Source organism: Prionailurus viverrinus, chromosome X (assembly GCF_022837055.1).
Source record: "Prionailurus viverrinus isolate Anna chromosome X, UM_Priviv_1.0, whole genome shotgun sequence".
NCBI lineage: Eukaryota > Metazoa > Chordata > Mammalia > Carnivora > Felidae > Prionailurus > Prionailurus viverrinus.
This window is the reverse complement of record NC_062579.1, coordinates 3495007-3509999: the sequence shown is the minus strand read 5'-3', so window position 1 is coordinate 3509999 and position 14993 is coordinate 3495007. Positions and strand designations below refer to the sequence as shown.

Sequence of the window (14993 nt, the reverse complement as noted above, 5' to 3'; positions counted from 1 at the left end):
GCTGAAGTGAACGGGGTTGGGAGGCTATAGAGATTCATCTGGAAAGGCTACGAAAAGCCTCGTGTGCCCCACTAAGGAATCTGATCACACATCAGCTGGCAGTGGAGCTTCCTGGATCAAACGTTCCTTATTTTCCACCAACTTGAGGAAAATGTTGGCCATTACCGTTTCCAACATTTTTCCTGTTCCATTCTCTTTTTATCTCTCTCTCTCCATGTCACAAATATGCTAGAGTACTTCATATTGTTCATAGGTCATTAAGCCTCTGTTGAAAAGTTTGTTCGAGGCGTCCGAGTTCGGCTCAGGTATGATCTCGTGGTCCGTGGGTTGGAGCCCCGTGTCAGACTCTGTGCTGACAGCTCAGAGCCTGGAGCCTGTTTCAGATTCTGTGTCTCCCTCTCTCTCTCTGCCCCTCCCCCACTTGTGCTCGGTCTCTCAAAAATAAATAAATGTTAAAAAAAAAAAGTTTGTTCGATCTTTTATCACTTCTTTAAATTGGCTTATTTCTACAATGTCACTTGAGGCTCACTAACCTTTCTGAAAACTCCCATCTCCTGGTTGAACCCCCCCCCCCCCGCCCCACATTAAGATTTCCATTTCAAAGGCCAGTGGGTGGCTCAGTTGGTTAAGTGTCCAACTTCAGCTCAGGTCATGATCTCACGGTTCGTGGGTTCAAACCCCCTGTTGGGTTCTGTGCCGACAGCTTGGAGCCTGGAGCTTGCTTTGGATTCTGTGTCTTCCTCTCTCTCTGTTCCTCCCCCACTCTCACTCTGTCTCTCTCTCAAAAATAAAGAATAAAAAAAAAATTTCCATTTCAGACGTTATACCAGTCAGTTCTCAGATTTCCACTGGGCAATTTTTTTTAGAATATAGTTTTCCTTCCCGTGCCGGTATTTCCCATCTATTCTTTCATTACAAGCATCCTGTCCTTTATGTCTGTGCACATTTTTATAACTACTTTAAAGTCTTTCCTGCAGAATCTGACGTCTGACTCCTCTGACAGCCAGTCTTTTCTCCACTGCCTGCCCCCAACTGGGTTAAATCCAACCACCAGAGATGCTACAAGAGCCCAAGCAGCAAAGGGCTGCAGGAGAACAGACCGAGTATCTCTCTCCGTATCTTTCAATCCCAGGCGCTGAGGAGACGCTGACCACCTCCCAGCACGTCCTCCGGAACCAGAGCCCGTACTTACCGTGTGTCCTTGGAAGGTTTTGACGGGGCGGTCGCAGCCGAGTCTGCAGACGTGAATACACATGTCTGTGCTACAGGAGGCAAAGGTAGTGTTGTTCTGCCAGTCTACGTCGAGAGCGGGGGCTGGACAGCAGGGGACAGCGGGAGGACATTGACATTTACCAGTTGTGCACAGAGCTCAGTTGATTTAAAACAATTAAAAGCAGAGTCTCAAGAAGGCTGATCTAGTAACACAGTAAAAAAAACCCTTCCCAGTGTGAACACAGCCTCTTTTCCTCATAGACCTTAAAGACACCCCCGCCTTCCCCCCCACCCCGCCCTGCACATCTGTGGAGCAGACACTCTGGAGAGACCCCCGTGATGGTTCACGTGCCCCGTGGCACGAGAGTCCGGCTCCCCTGACACAGTGAGAAAGCGGAGGGGAGAATCTGCACCTTGCTGCTTCCAGGGACATCACTGGTGCATGGGCTGATGTGTCGTATTTTAGAGAGGAAAAAGAGAAAAGGAGACGGAGATTTCCTATCCTACGTTCAAGATAGCTCGATTTTTAAAAATGTCCCGCAACACATCAATGCACCCCCCAACTGCAGGGTACTGATCCCTCTGGGGACACAACTGGACGCTGGCTCAGGACTTGTGATGAACGCCCCTTCTGACTCCTGGGCATTTCCCAGGGGCTCTGAGAGCCCTGTGGAGGGTTTGGGGGATGGTGATGGCCTTCCCTACACGTCACAGCTCTCTCCCTGCACCGGACCTCTCCATCGCACTACTTGGCATCCCTGCTGTCTCCTGATGCCTCCTTCTTTCTAGGAAAAAGCGGGTTAGCTTCCTCCACACTTCTGATCACAAAGTTTTCATCAACTGATCAATACCATAACCATGTCTCGTGTTTCTTTTAAAGGCAAGTTAGCAGCGGGTCGGGAGAAGAATGCAGAGGACTCGGGCTAGGCTGACAATCGGACTGCCCCTTCTCTTCTTCAGTGTTTAAGTGAGACAGGCAGGCCTCTGCAGGGGTCCACGTTCCACAGTGGGTAACCGCACGAGGCAGCCCATCAGCCTCTGCGTGCGGCTCCGTCCCGGAGTGGCTGTTGTGGCTGTGTACTTGGTCGAGAGCGAGCATGGGCTTCTTCAAAAGCCAAGACCGTCCCTTTTGGTCACATCCCCGGCAGTGTTTCAGGATAGCCCCGTGGTCCCTGGGGCGCATTTCCCACGTGTACAACACAGAACGAAGGAACCAATCCCATGTGGTCGGAGTGACGCTCCCGTGAACCTGAGAGGCAAGACCCCAGCTGCTCTCGCCTACAACACCGCCCCAGCTACATCCCGAATTCCCGGGCCACCCTCTGCACTGTGCGGGCCACGTGATTCATATACCTGGAAATAGGACGCTCAGGCGGGCACTTCAGGGACGCTGTCTACCACCTGCTCATAAAAATTAACATCCGCCAGCCCTTGCCGTCCAAAGAGGGGACCCTCTGTACTTAGGTGGCTGGCCCCACCGTGAGTCGGCCGCCGTCCGGGACCCTCAGAAGCCCCAGTGTGATCTCACCATTCAGTGCGGGTGAGCGACAGGTACCAAGGCCCAGCCACTGTGGGTGTCTGCACGGCCTCCCTGCCCACGGAGGGGCCGGTGAGGTTCAACGATCAGCATTCGAGGCTCAGCCTGGCTTTCTCTGCTGTTTGTTTTTTTTAAGTGTAATTTTGAAATATTACTGTTCCTCCAGGCTCCCCAGTGGTTGTGTTTTACAGCCCTACAGGATCAAGACCAGAAAGATAATGGTACGTGTGTGTCGGCCCAAGCCGTTTCATCACACAGGCGGCTCTGTGTGACTGCCCCCCGCAGTCAAGATCCAGAGCCCTCCCTGCGGCATCCCAAAACTCTGCCTCCACTGATCTGTTCTCCAATCATCTCGGGGCACCTGGGGGGCTCGAGTCGGTAGCACCCGACTTCGACTCATGTTATGATCACATGGTCTGTGAGATCCAGCCCCGCGTCGGGCTCTGTGCCGACAGCCTGGAGCCTGCTTCGGATTCTGTGCGTCTCCTGCTCCGCCCCTCCCCCCCCCCCACCTTGTTCTCTGTCTCTGTCTCAAAAATAAATAAGCATTAAAAACAAATAGAATTTCACCGTCTCAAGAATGTTCTATGTAATGGAATCATACAGCAGGTGACCTTTGCTGATTGCTTTTTTCCCCTCCAACAGAACCCCGTGGAGATCTAGAAGCTGTTACACGTTACCAATAGTTTATAAATAATTTGTTCCTTCTAACTGCTGAGTGGTGTTCCCCAGTCAGGCTCTGAGCTATCGCTTCTGGCTGATGCTGCTGGAGGGAGGCCCTACCACCAGGTGTTCATGGGGAAAACCTAGGAAGGCAGAGCAAGTTCTCAGATCCACCCATTAAGGAGTCTGTGAATGCTGAAGGAGGCTACTCCCTATAAGCTCGCACTGGCTGCGTTTTGCCCTGGAAAAAACCACATTCCTTTTCTTCCATCTTTCCATCTTGGAAGTCTCTACACTCCGCTTGACTGTAATAAAGGGCAAATAACACCTAGAACTTCCGGAACCAGCAAGGGGCTACGGGTCTACCTCATGGGCAGCAAAATTATGGGTCAGAAGGTCTCTCAGTACATGACGCATGGTCTGTGGTCTTCTTGGGCCTGTGGGATGGGAAACCTTTCCGTAAAGTCTTAGACATGCTTTGGGGAATATTATATTCTGCTGAAAACCTTCGTAAACGAATTCTCCGAAGCGTGAGAGGAACTTTGTGGATGTTTCTCTTGGCCATCTTTTCCTCTGAAAAGTAGAACCCAGAGCTTTGTGTGTTACAGACGTTCTCTCCCATCGCGTGGGTGAACACACCGGGCGTTCTAAGGCTCTGAACCCGTTACTGGGTCCTCTCCCACGAGAGGTCAGGACATTTACGACAGACGACACCACTGAAAACTAGCCCAATACTCTCACTTGCCATTTACTCCACTATGTGGTCTGGAGCACAGGGTAGCACACGTATGGGAACACGCACAGATCCACGGACACTAGGTTGCCAGGGTCTCGGTCGGGTAAGGAGAGGAACTTTTTTCTTTTTAAGTTTACTTACTTATTTTGAGAGAGTGAGCGATGGAGCGCGGGGGAGATGCGGAGAGAGCGGGAGAGAGAGAATCGCAAGCAGGCTCCGTGCTGTCAGCTCAGAGCCAGTATGGGGCTCGAACTCACGAACCGTGAGATCATGACCTGAGCTGAAGTCCACGCTCAACTGACTGAGCCACACGGGCGCCCCAAGGGGAGGGATTTCTTAATGGAGAAGGGATTTCCTTTTGGGGGCGGCGGTGGAAATATTCCGGAACTAGATCGTGGCAATGGTTGCCCACGACGTGCATGCGTAGTAGTTCATCCTCATGGCAAATATCACCTTGTGTGCACCCCTCCCCCACCCCACTCGATACAGGATGGAACAGACAGCCGCCTGCGTTTGCAGCTGGGCCTCCTTCCTGGTGAGAAATCACTTTCTGTAATTCGTTTGGCAATTTCCACATCATCAGTGGTGTTAGATGAAAGCAACATTAACAACAAAATTCACCGGCACCCCAAGCAGTGTATCCGCTGAGGACCCCAAGCTCCGACGGCAGCCACAGGAGAGACGTGCTACATCTCCAAAGCAGCAGCACATAAGCTGCCACATCCGGGCTCTCCCTCGCTCTGAGCTGCCCCGATCAGGAGGAATCACTGCTGAAGTACCCCCTGCAGTACTGCCCATCTGAACACAGTCCTAAGTCGCCTGGGTGGCTCGGTCGGTTAAGCCTCTGACTTCAGCACAGGTCACGGTCTCGCAGTTCACAGGTCCGAGCCCACGTCGGGCTCTGTGCCGGCAGCTCGGAGCCTGGAGCCTGCTTCGGATTCTGTGTCTCCCTCTCTCTCTGCCCCTCCCTTGCTCTTGCGTGTGCACTCTCTCAAAAATAACATTTTAAAAAATAAGATTAAAAATTATAAACCTCAGGCATTGAAGGGCACCTGGACGGCCCCGTTGGTTGAGCGTCTGACTCTTGATTTTGGCTCAGGTTATCATCCCAGGGTCATGGGATCAAGCCCTGTGTTGGGCTCTGTGCTGTGTGTGGAGCCTGCTTGGGATTCTCCCCCCACGCCCACTTCTCTCTCTCCCCTCTACAACCCCGTCCCTCTCCCCTGCTCATGCACTCTAAAATAAAAAAAATAATAACAATAATAAATAAAAACCTCGGGTACTGAGACTTAATGAGTTTTCTTGACAGACGGCTGTTCGCACATGTTATCACACTGGTTTTGGGGGGGGCATGTCAGACGCGCCGTGTGATTCTGCTGGGAGAGGACCCTTGGAAAGGTCTGGATTTCACTTCGTTCGCCTTCTGATTTTGCTTTGGATCTCTTCGCTGTAATACATCTGACCCTGAGGACATCTACCTGCTGAGTCCGGGGAGTTCTCCCAGGGAACTTTGGAGTCTGGGCGTGGTCTCAGGGAAGCCCAACACAGCGTCGCCCTGGGGACAGCAGGGCAAAGACGCCCACACCAGTTCTGCGGTCGGTGACGTGCATTCCCCTGCTCCCAGCTAGATTTCGTGGCCTCCTTCCTGCAGTCCTTCAAGGGACATTGAGCTGCCGTGGATTACCATTTCCGAATTCCAAAAAACAAAAAACAAACTCACCGGAATGAAACGGAAACTGTTGTTTGGCTTCTCCTGTGTGGGCGTCCCAAATAATTGTTGTCTGTGCTCCGCAAAACAAAAAGAAAAAGTCAGCAGCTCTTCTTCATCAAAAGATTTCCCTAGAAAAACGTAACACACAACCAAAGACCGAGAACACCCCTTCCTTCTAAACTGGCACGGTCTGAAAGACACAGAATGTGAGTCACACAGGTCATTTTTAATGATCTGGGAACTACATTTAAAAAAAATATAGGAAAAAGAAATGGGTAACATTAATTTTAGCAATATATTTTATTTCACCCCAACGTGGCCAAAATATTGTTTCAACATGCAATCAACAGAGAAACATCAAGGAGGTAATTTGGCATTCTGTCTTTCGTCTAGATTTTTGGGATCCAGCGTGTGTGTTTTAAGCTGAACAGTCTGGATAGCGACATTGTGTGAACTCGGCGGCCCCATGTGCTGGTGACAGACACAGCAGCCGGTCCTGAGACTCTGCCCCGATCGGGGGGCACGCTCCCTCACCCCCCGACAGGGAGACGGGTTGAAAAGTGTGCAATTAAGCACCTTTCTGGCACTTTTCCAAATAAAGAGCTACAGACGCTGCCAGTCCTGACACTTCCACGGCCATCACCCCAAGAATCGGGGATCCTCGATACAGCCGAGTAGTCATGACCCTGGGATCAGGCCCCAGTTCACGGGTCGAGAAACAGGGAGACAAAATGATCTCCCTCCACCCCTTGGAAAGCAAAGTAAATCCTGGATTCTTAGGAACTTACTGATCTTGGGAAGATACGCAGGGAAGGAACCAGAGGCCGCTCAATGAACACCACCGAAATTAAGTCCTAATCAACTGGAACTTTCACCTTAATTGAAACCTTTCCACCTCCCTGTCCATGGCATTTAAGAAAGATTTTGCTTTGGGGCGCCCGCGTGGCTCAGTTGATTAAGCATCTGACTTCGGCTCAGGTCATGATCTCGCGGTCTGTGAGTTCAAGCCCCATGTCAGACTCTGTGCTGACAGCTCAGAGCCTGGAGCCTGCTTCAGATTCTGTCTCCTTTCTGCCCCTCCCCCGCTCGCACTCTCTCTCTAAAATCGACATTAAAAAAAAAGATTTAAAATAAAAACATAATAAAAAGAAATGTTTTGTTTTAAGGGGCACTTGGGTGGCTGAGTTGGTTAAGTGTCTGACTTTAGCTCAGGTTGTGACCTAGCGGTTCATGGGTTCAAGCCCCGCGTTGGGCTCTGTGCTGACAGCTCAGAGTCTGGAGCCTGCCTCAGATTCTGTGTCTCCTTCTCTCTCTGTCCCTCCCCCTCTCCTGCTCTGTTTCTCTCTCTCTCTCTCTCTCTCTCTCAAAAATAAACATTTCAAAAATTTTTTTTAAAAATCAAAGATTTTTTTTTTTTTCAACGTTTATTTATTTTTGGGACAGAGAGAGACAGAGCATGAACGGGGGAGGGGCAGAGAGAGAGGGAGACACAGAATCGGAAACAGGCTCCAGGCTCCGAGCCATCAGCCCAGAGCCCGACGCGGGGCTCGAACTCACGGACCGCGAGATCGTGACCTGGCTGAAGTCAGACGCTTAACCGACTGCGCCACCCAGGCGCCCCGAAAGATTTTGTTTTAAGAAGAACTGCTTATATTTTCTATCAGCTGCAGAAATTTCCAGAGGAAACAGAGCAGTAAGTATCTTTGAAACTCGGTTCTCTAAGTTTGGGGCCAGCTCTCGACCAATTAACTTTTCTTTTTAAGATTTTATTTTTAAGTAGTCTCTACACCCAAGGTAGAGCTCGAACTCAAAACCTGGAGATCAAGAGTCATATCCTCCCCTGACTGAGTCAGCCAGGCACCCTTAGACCGATAAATGTTTTTTGTTTGTTGTTTGGTGGAATACGGCTCTTTTCCTAACGTCCTAACGTAGCCACTCACAAACAAGTGAGTGTAGGACCCGAAGACTAACTGAATTCATAATGTGAATTTTCATTGGCCATACTGCTCATCACCTCCTACAGTCACAACTTCAAGTAAGGTCGAAAACCAGAAATGAATATAAAGGGCAGTCCCCGAGCAGGGACGCAAGTAAGGACGCAAAAAACTTAAAAAAATTTTTTTAATGTTTATTTTTTGATAGATACAGAGTGCGAGCCGGGGAGGGGCAGAGAGAAAGGGAGACACAGAATCCGAAGCAGGCTCCAGGCTCCGAGCTGTCAGCACAGAGCCCGACGCAGGGCTTTAACTCATGCCCACGAACCGTGAGATCATGACCTGAGCCCAAGTCGACGCTTAGCCAACTAAGCCACCCGGGCGCCCCTGAAAAAACTTTTTAGAAGCGTGTGGAGGTCAAAGGGCAGAAGTTACTGGCAATCCAGGGCCCGTACCCTGTACCGGTGGGTCCCTAGGCAAGTCAGTGCGGGTCTCTGTGACACAGGGTGATGCCACAGTGCCCGCCTCCTACCCTGGGAGCACTGAATTGGCCAACACACGTAATAGTTAACGTGCTTGTCAAAGGTGAGCAGTCATTTGTGCAAGTCATTTTCACAATCCAATCAGCAGTACGGATGACCAGCCACGTCCCTAAGTTCCGTGTGTGTATGTGTGTGTGCGCGCATCTGTAATATGTGAATTAGAACACCTCGGAGAAAACGTGATGTAGTTCCAGGAGAACGTTTAGTGAGTCAACCATAGCACTCAGCTTGTTCAACATTAGCTACTGGGCTACTGGGTCCGAATGAGGGGTCTACTGGCTTAGAGAGAGAGAGACTAACCCAGAGCGTCACATCCCAGTGTGGGGGTCAGCACACATTTTCCGTCAAGGGCCACATAGTAAATATTTTAGACCAACACCACGGCAGGGTTTGTAAGTCATGGCCATTATTTTATATTAATTCTAGAACCTGAATGAACATGAAGCGGTAACTTAACCGCTTCTCAAATCATCCTGACGTCAGTATGAACGTGTAAAGAAAGCCTTGTAGAGGGGCGCCTGGGTGGCTCAGTCGGTTAAGCGTCTGACTTCGGCTCAAGTCATGATCTCATGGTTCATGGGTTTGAGCCCCGCGTCCGGCTCTGTGCTGACACCTCAGAGCCTGGAACCTGCTTCGAATTCTGTGTCTCCCTCTCTCTCTGCCCCTCTCCTGCTTGTGGTCTGTCTCTCAAAAATAAAGAAATGTTAAAAAAAAAAAAAAAAAAAAAAAGCAAGCAAGCCCGCCCTCTGGAAACCAAACCAAAGTAGAGTATTCACACCCAGTTTACAGGTGTACAAAGTGCCGTGAGGACATGCTTTTCTTCCCCTTCTGTTTCCATTTCTTGATAATATTTCCCCACAGCAAGGACTTCAAATTCCCACCAAGTCTTAGGAATGACATGACCATCCAATCCCTGTTTTTTGGGGGTCATGATTCCTGGCTGTTGGCGACTGAGGACACAAATCCAGAGGACGGGTTCAGACTCACAGCCAGATGGCACCTACACCGCCTCATTCCTTGCCCACCCATGGCTTCTAGATGCACTTGGGTGCTCGCAGCCGCCCCGCCTTGACTCCATCACATCCACCGGCAGCCCCGTCCAGGGGCTCCGCGGCCGTCAGGGGCACGCCCGCTCGTGCGCGGCTCTGCTTTACTCCCGTGCTCGGAGAGGCCCGCAGCCCTTCCACAGGAAGTAACGATGTATCGAATCAGGGAAACAGAAGCCTGGGCTCTCGAGAGAAGACAGTCCGTGTTTGCAAAATGGCCCAGTGGTGAAGGGTTTCTGTCCGGTGCGTCCCACACCCCTTTGCTTGTTCAAGTGTTGCATAAATGCAATTTGGGGACTTCCTGTGTCACTGAATAATGCACCTCAAAAACAGGGGGGGAAGTTTGGCACAAAGGTCTGTGGAACGGTAGACTATATTGAGAGCGTACGTATTATAAATGAACAGTAAGATCAAACCCACAAAAACAAAACCGAATAAACCTCTTCTGCTATCTTAAGAAGCAGAAATTCTCAGCATTAAAAAACCAAAAAAACCAACAAACAAAACCCAGGATGTGATCCAGAGATTAAAAATAAATAAGCATCTGCAGACGAGAGACACCTACGTCAAGCTAATACTCACTTTGTCTACACCAGCACTCAAAATGTAATTCCCCTTTTTGTTCCATTTCAAGGCAAAGATGGGGCCTTTGTGTTGCCCTAAGGTGCTGGCCAGGTTGCCTGTTACGTAGGGAGACAACAAACAGGTTGACTTCAAAGCCACGGTCGGCTCACTGGGTGATTCCACACTGGGGCACGCCTGCTCCCACCCCACACGAGGCAGGCCGGGCTCACCATCTTCCGTCCATATTCTCGCAAAACCATCATAGGAGCCTGTGGCCAACAGCGTCCCGTCGCTCTGCGGGCCAGAAAGAAACAGACAGCACTGCCAACAGCTCAGTGGGGGCAGCGTCGAAAACAGAAGACGGCCTGTCGGCTGATCCTGTCAGCTGACGGCCTGTCAGCGAGGCTACTCTTCCAGCAGGAGCTGGCTCCCAGGGAAGGGACCGACCGACCCTGTGCGCCTCCTGGAGCCCACACCGCTCCGAACCCACAACGTGAGGCACTGTGAGGACAGGCGCAGGAACAGGGGAAATACCGCCACCGCTCACCCCGGTGGCACAGTTGCAACCACCGTGTGAGACGTGACGGTAGTGAGGCTTAAGGAAGCTTTGAAAACCGTGCCTGCACATACGGAAGTGAAAGCGTAAAGAAGTCACGACGGACCGCGGGCTTCCCACGTCCAAATGCACGTGACGCCTGTGGTCGAGACAGCGAGGGGACACGTCCCCTTCCCCGGGTCGCGCCTCACATCCCGCCAGCGGAACGGGCCCCCCCCCCCCCCCCAGGAAAACCACCGGGCTCATCTTGCTTAATGGGAAGACGAGCCTCTGAACCCCCGGCCAGGGGTCTGCCCGACACGGCCTCGTGAGAAGCTCTCGGGAAGAGAGAGCACCCGTACCACCGGCCCCCAGGCTGGGGGTGCTCGCCAACGGGACCGCCCGCTCCCCTGTGTTTGCAGGGGTGCCCCCCGCGGCGCTGGAGGGTCTCCGGGGGCTTAAGCGTCTGGGCGGCGGCAGGGGCTTACGTTCCAGTCCAGGGAGGTCACGTCTTTATTACTGGGGACGTCGTGGCCCCCTTCTCGTATACAGTGCCTCAACACGAGCTGCGTGGAGCCCCCGTTGCTGTTTTCGTTAAGGTTCCATATCCTTGCCGTTGAGTCTCCGGACCTGCAGAATGAACACGCACCCGCACTCAGCGTCCGGGTCCAGTGGAAACAAAGCCCGTCAGACTTGCGGGCGGCCTACGTCAGCGATCTCTGGCCCACGGCCTGTGTCTTCTTAATCACGCTCACTGGCCGTGTTTTCCTCCTCGCCACTCTTGCTGCTCTTAGTGACTTAACGTGTCTTTGCGCTGCTCTCCACCCCGCTGAGAACAGAGCGTGGAACGAGGACTCCCTCACAACCCGGGGAAGAGAGCGGCACAGAGAGCCCCAGGCCTTGCTCCGCACACAAAAGAGGGCAGCGCTTACTCCATGAGGCCCGGTTCCGGAAAGCATCTCGGACCCCACGGGCCCTGCAGCACCCACCACCCGGCATCCTTACCCTGAAGCCAGGAGATCGCTGACAGGGTTCCAGGCACAAATGAACACCTCGGACTCGTGGCCCCGAAGGACTGTGGCTTTGTTGGGTGGAATCTCAACGTCCCCGTCTATTTCCATTGGTTTCGAATGATTATCTGTCACAAGAAATAGGAAAAGACATGTGGTGACCAGTATAAAAGCAGCGCATTCTTGGGGGCACTTGAGTCTTAGAAACACCTTCTTTTCGTGTACTTAGTTCTATTACCTCTGACGACGGTAACTGAATCCTGCTTTTGTGTAATGTAGTAAATGTGTTGCATTTTCTTAGTTCAACACTGTCCAAATTTGATAGAGAAATACGAATTTATTTATTCTTCCTAATTAGGGCCAGGCTAATGTCTAACCACCACCACAACACTGGGGAACAATGACGACAGCCAGTTTGAGCCTGAAGGTTGCTCTTTTCCAGATGGGGTGACACGTGTCATCTGCGAGCACCTTTTGGAGGGATCACCTTTTTTTTTTCTTTTAAAGTTTATTTATTTTGAGGGAGAAAGCAAGCACAAGTTGGGGGCAAGGGGGCAGAGACAAAGGAAAGAGTGAGAACTCTAAGCAGGCTCCGCACGATCAGCACGTAGCCCAATGCAGGGCTTGAACCCATGAACCGTGAGCTCGTGACCTGAGACAAAGTTGGACGCTTAACCGACTGAGCCATGCAGGCGCCCCTGAGTATCACGTCTTTGTCTGTGAAGCTCCTACCGGGAGACGCCACCATTGTTGCGGAATGCCCGCCACCCCGCACCCCTGCCTGCAAACACCCTCGTATTTGTGGGGGCCCGGTGCCGTTAGTGTCTTGAAGTCACCTTTGTGTCGGAGTTCTCGAGCTGAGCAGAACCGCCATGCTTTCTAAGCGGACAGGCCTGCCCCGGATGAACCACGGGATCCGGGTTCTGAATGCCCAAGGAAGCCTGGTGACCGTGGACACTGGCCGTGCTAAATGCCACCTGGAAACCATCCCGGGGGGCGGCTGTTTTCCTCCCAAGCGGCAGGAAAGGAAAGACTCTTGAAGGTCAGCATAAAATACCACCTCAGACACCACGGTCTGGTTTCAACCTGCGCTGCAGCACGATGACCCAAACTGCAGGTGGCAGCAGGCCTCAGGGAATAAAGGGAACGCGGAAGGCGGAGGACAACATGGCAGGGAGGAGGTGGCCGCGAGCTGTCAGGGACGCTCCCCGGAACGAGCAAGTCAACCCAGAGGCACCCCTGGATCGAAGGCTCTGTGTGTGTGTGGCCAGCGTGCTTTAAGAAGCGTGCATGTCTGCACGCAGCCATGCTCCATTACGTTTCTTAAGATTTAAAAGGAATTCTGTGGCGCCCGGGGGGTTTCGATCAGTTAAGCATCTCACTTCGGCTCAGGTCACGATCTCAAAGCTCCTGAGTTCGAGCCCCGCGTCAGGCTCTGTGCTGACAGCTCGGAGCCCGGAGCCTGCTTCGGATTCTGCGTCTCCCTCTCTCTCTGCCCCTCCCCCACTTGTGCTCTGTCTCTCCCCCCAAAATAAATAAAATGTGAAAATAAATCAATCAATAAATAAACATAAAAAAATGAAAATAAATAAAAGAAATCCATGCAATTTACAAGTTGGGAAAATTTCTGCCTTGGCAGACGTACGGATTTCTTAAAAGTTCACCAATTCCAAATTGCTTTCCTTGACGGAAGATTAAGAAACTTCGAACTTAGACCCTGAAGCAGCCTTTGAGACCATAAGCCGCAGATCAGAGCGGAGTCAGGTTCTCTGGATAGGACCTCGGGCCGATCTGTGAGCTGAACTGTTCCAGCGGATCTCGGCCGAACCCGCTCAGCACGGGCGGCTGAATGACAGGACCCGTGGCCTCCACAAATGAAACCCTTTTATGTCGAACGGTAGTCACACAGTGCTTCTCGCTGCCGTACGAAAGGAGCTCTCAGAGGAGCCCGGTGCCCCCAAATCAGGGCTATGTGCGTCCAGACCGTCGCATCCAAGGACCTCCCGAAAACGGTGTGAAGCCCTCGCGGGCAAACAGCACACGGACCGCACAACGCCTAAGAACGTACGGCGGGCAGATCGCGAAGAGTCTAGCCGACTCACAGACGGAGCAGAGAAACCGCCAGAAGCTCGCCCACCCCCAGAGCCCCGCACGTACTTATCGCGTGGGCTCCGTTCTCCTCCCCGTTCACCGTGGCCTCTCCGTTCTTTGGTGGATGTTGCTGAGCAACGGCTGTCGGGGCCGCCGTGGCCGTCGTGGCTGCCGCGGCCGCGGCTGCCGCGGCCGCGGCCGCCGCACTGGCCTGCTGCTGAGCGAGCTTCTCCCGGAAGGCCTGCTGCCGCGTCTGTACCACGTCAGGCATCACCGCGTCGATCAGGGACAGGGACTCTATGGGGCGGCCGTCGAACACCGTGCCATCCTGGGGAGAGAGCACGGGGATGGCCGTCGGTGCCCGGAGGGGAGCCAGCGGGGACTGGGGGTCCACAGCAACACCCGTGGAGTCCGCAGTGGGCTGGGGACAGGTGGGCACAGTGGGGTGTAGGGGATGGCTGGGGGGGGGGGTTGGGCACAGTGGGGTGTGGGGGACGGCTGGGAGGGGCGGGTGGGCACAGTGGGGTGTGGGGGGGAACGGCCGGGAGAGGCAGGTGGGCACAGTGGGGTGTGGGGGGGGTCAGCTGGGAGGGGCAGGGGGGCACGGTGGGATGTTGCAGGGGGGGTGCGGCCCGGGGCGCACATCGAGATTCTGGTGTCATGACCGACTCCGTATTGGGTAAACACCAGACTGAATTGGGGCATTAGTGCCATCTGAACCTTACTATTTCACGACAAAAAGTGCTATGCTGGATGCAGGGGTTCCCAGCGGGGAGCGACTCTTCCCTCTGAGGGGACACCCGGCAATGTCCGAAGACACCGTGGGCTGTCCCCACTAGACAGATGTAACTGGCATCTAGTGGGTGCAGGCCAGGGACACTGCTCAACACGCTGGACCGTGTACAGGATGCCCCAGCACAGTCACCTGCCCCCACGAGGCGGCAGTGCTGAGGCTGACAAGCTGTGTGCAGATGGTATGGCTGGTGGGCAGATCCGTGACCAACTACCCTTTTAGACGGAAGAGGCAGCTCTTCAGAAACCCAAGGCCAATTTAGAGATACTAGCACAGTATTCGATTTGATTCGAATCAGGATTCGATTCCTCGTGCACCCGTCTGTCCGAATTAATACCATACGCACCTGCTGCCATTTGAAATGACGTTTTGGGTTCAGGGTGTGGACTAAATCTAGCCGTGATATACGGACGACAGCACTGTTCAATTCCTACTCGTTTGAATTTAATTCCTTTTCTTCCCACGTCTTTTGATTCGCTGGCTTCTATTTGCAATGAAAAAGTTTCCATGCACACTTAAAAACACAGAAGAATGTTCTTTCCTTACAAATCACTCCAGGAGTGCCTGGGTGGCTCAGTCGGTGAAGCGTCCAATTTCAGCTCAGGTCATGATCTCTTGG

The 14993-nt window shown here is 52.7% G+C and overlaps 2 protein-coding genes across 3 annotated transcripts in view; one reads left to right on the top strand and one right to left on the bottom strand.

Annotated features, from left to right (window-relative positions):
- Positions 1–1240, top strand: part of GPR143 (G protein-coupled receptor 143) — a 65939-nt gene extending 64699 nt beyond the window's left edge. The window contains exon 9 of the mRNA XM_047843782.1: positions 1133–1240. Coding sequence (XP_047699738.1) covers positions 1133–1215 — 83 coding nt within the window. The 3' untranslated portion in view covers positions 1216–1240. The remainder of the gene's footprint in view (positions 1–1132) is intronic.
- TBL1X (transducin beta like 1 X-linked) overlaps positions 1–14993 on the bottom strand; it is a 234053-nt gene that overhangs the window by 11636 nt on the left and 207424 nt on the right. For both annotated transcript variants that reach the window (XM_047843777.1, XM_047843778.1), the window contains 7 exons: positions 13648–13909; positions 11486–11618; positions 10969–11110; positions 10176–10239; positions 9964–10061; positions 5869–5929; positions 1193–1314 (listed from right to left, as the gene is read on the bottom strand). In XM_047843777.1, coding sequence (XP_047699733.1) covers positions 1193–1314; positions 5869–5929; positions 9964–10061; positions 10176–10239; positions 10969–11110; positions 11486–11618; positions 13648–13909 — 882 coding nt within the window. The remainder of the gene's footprint in view (positions 1–1192; positions 1315–5868; positions 5930–9963; positions 10062–10175; positions 10240–10968; positions 11111–11485; positions 11619–13647; positions 13910–14993) is intronic.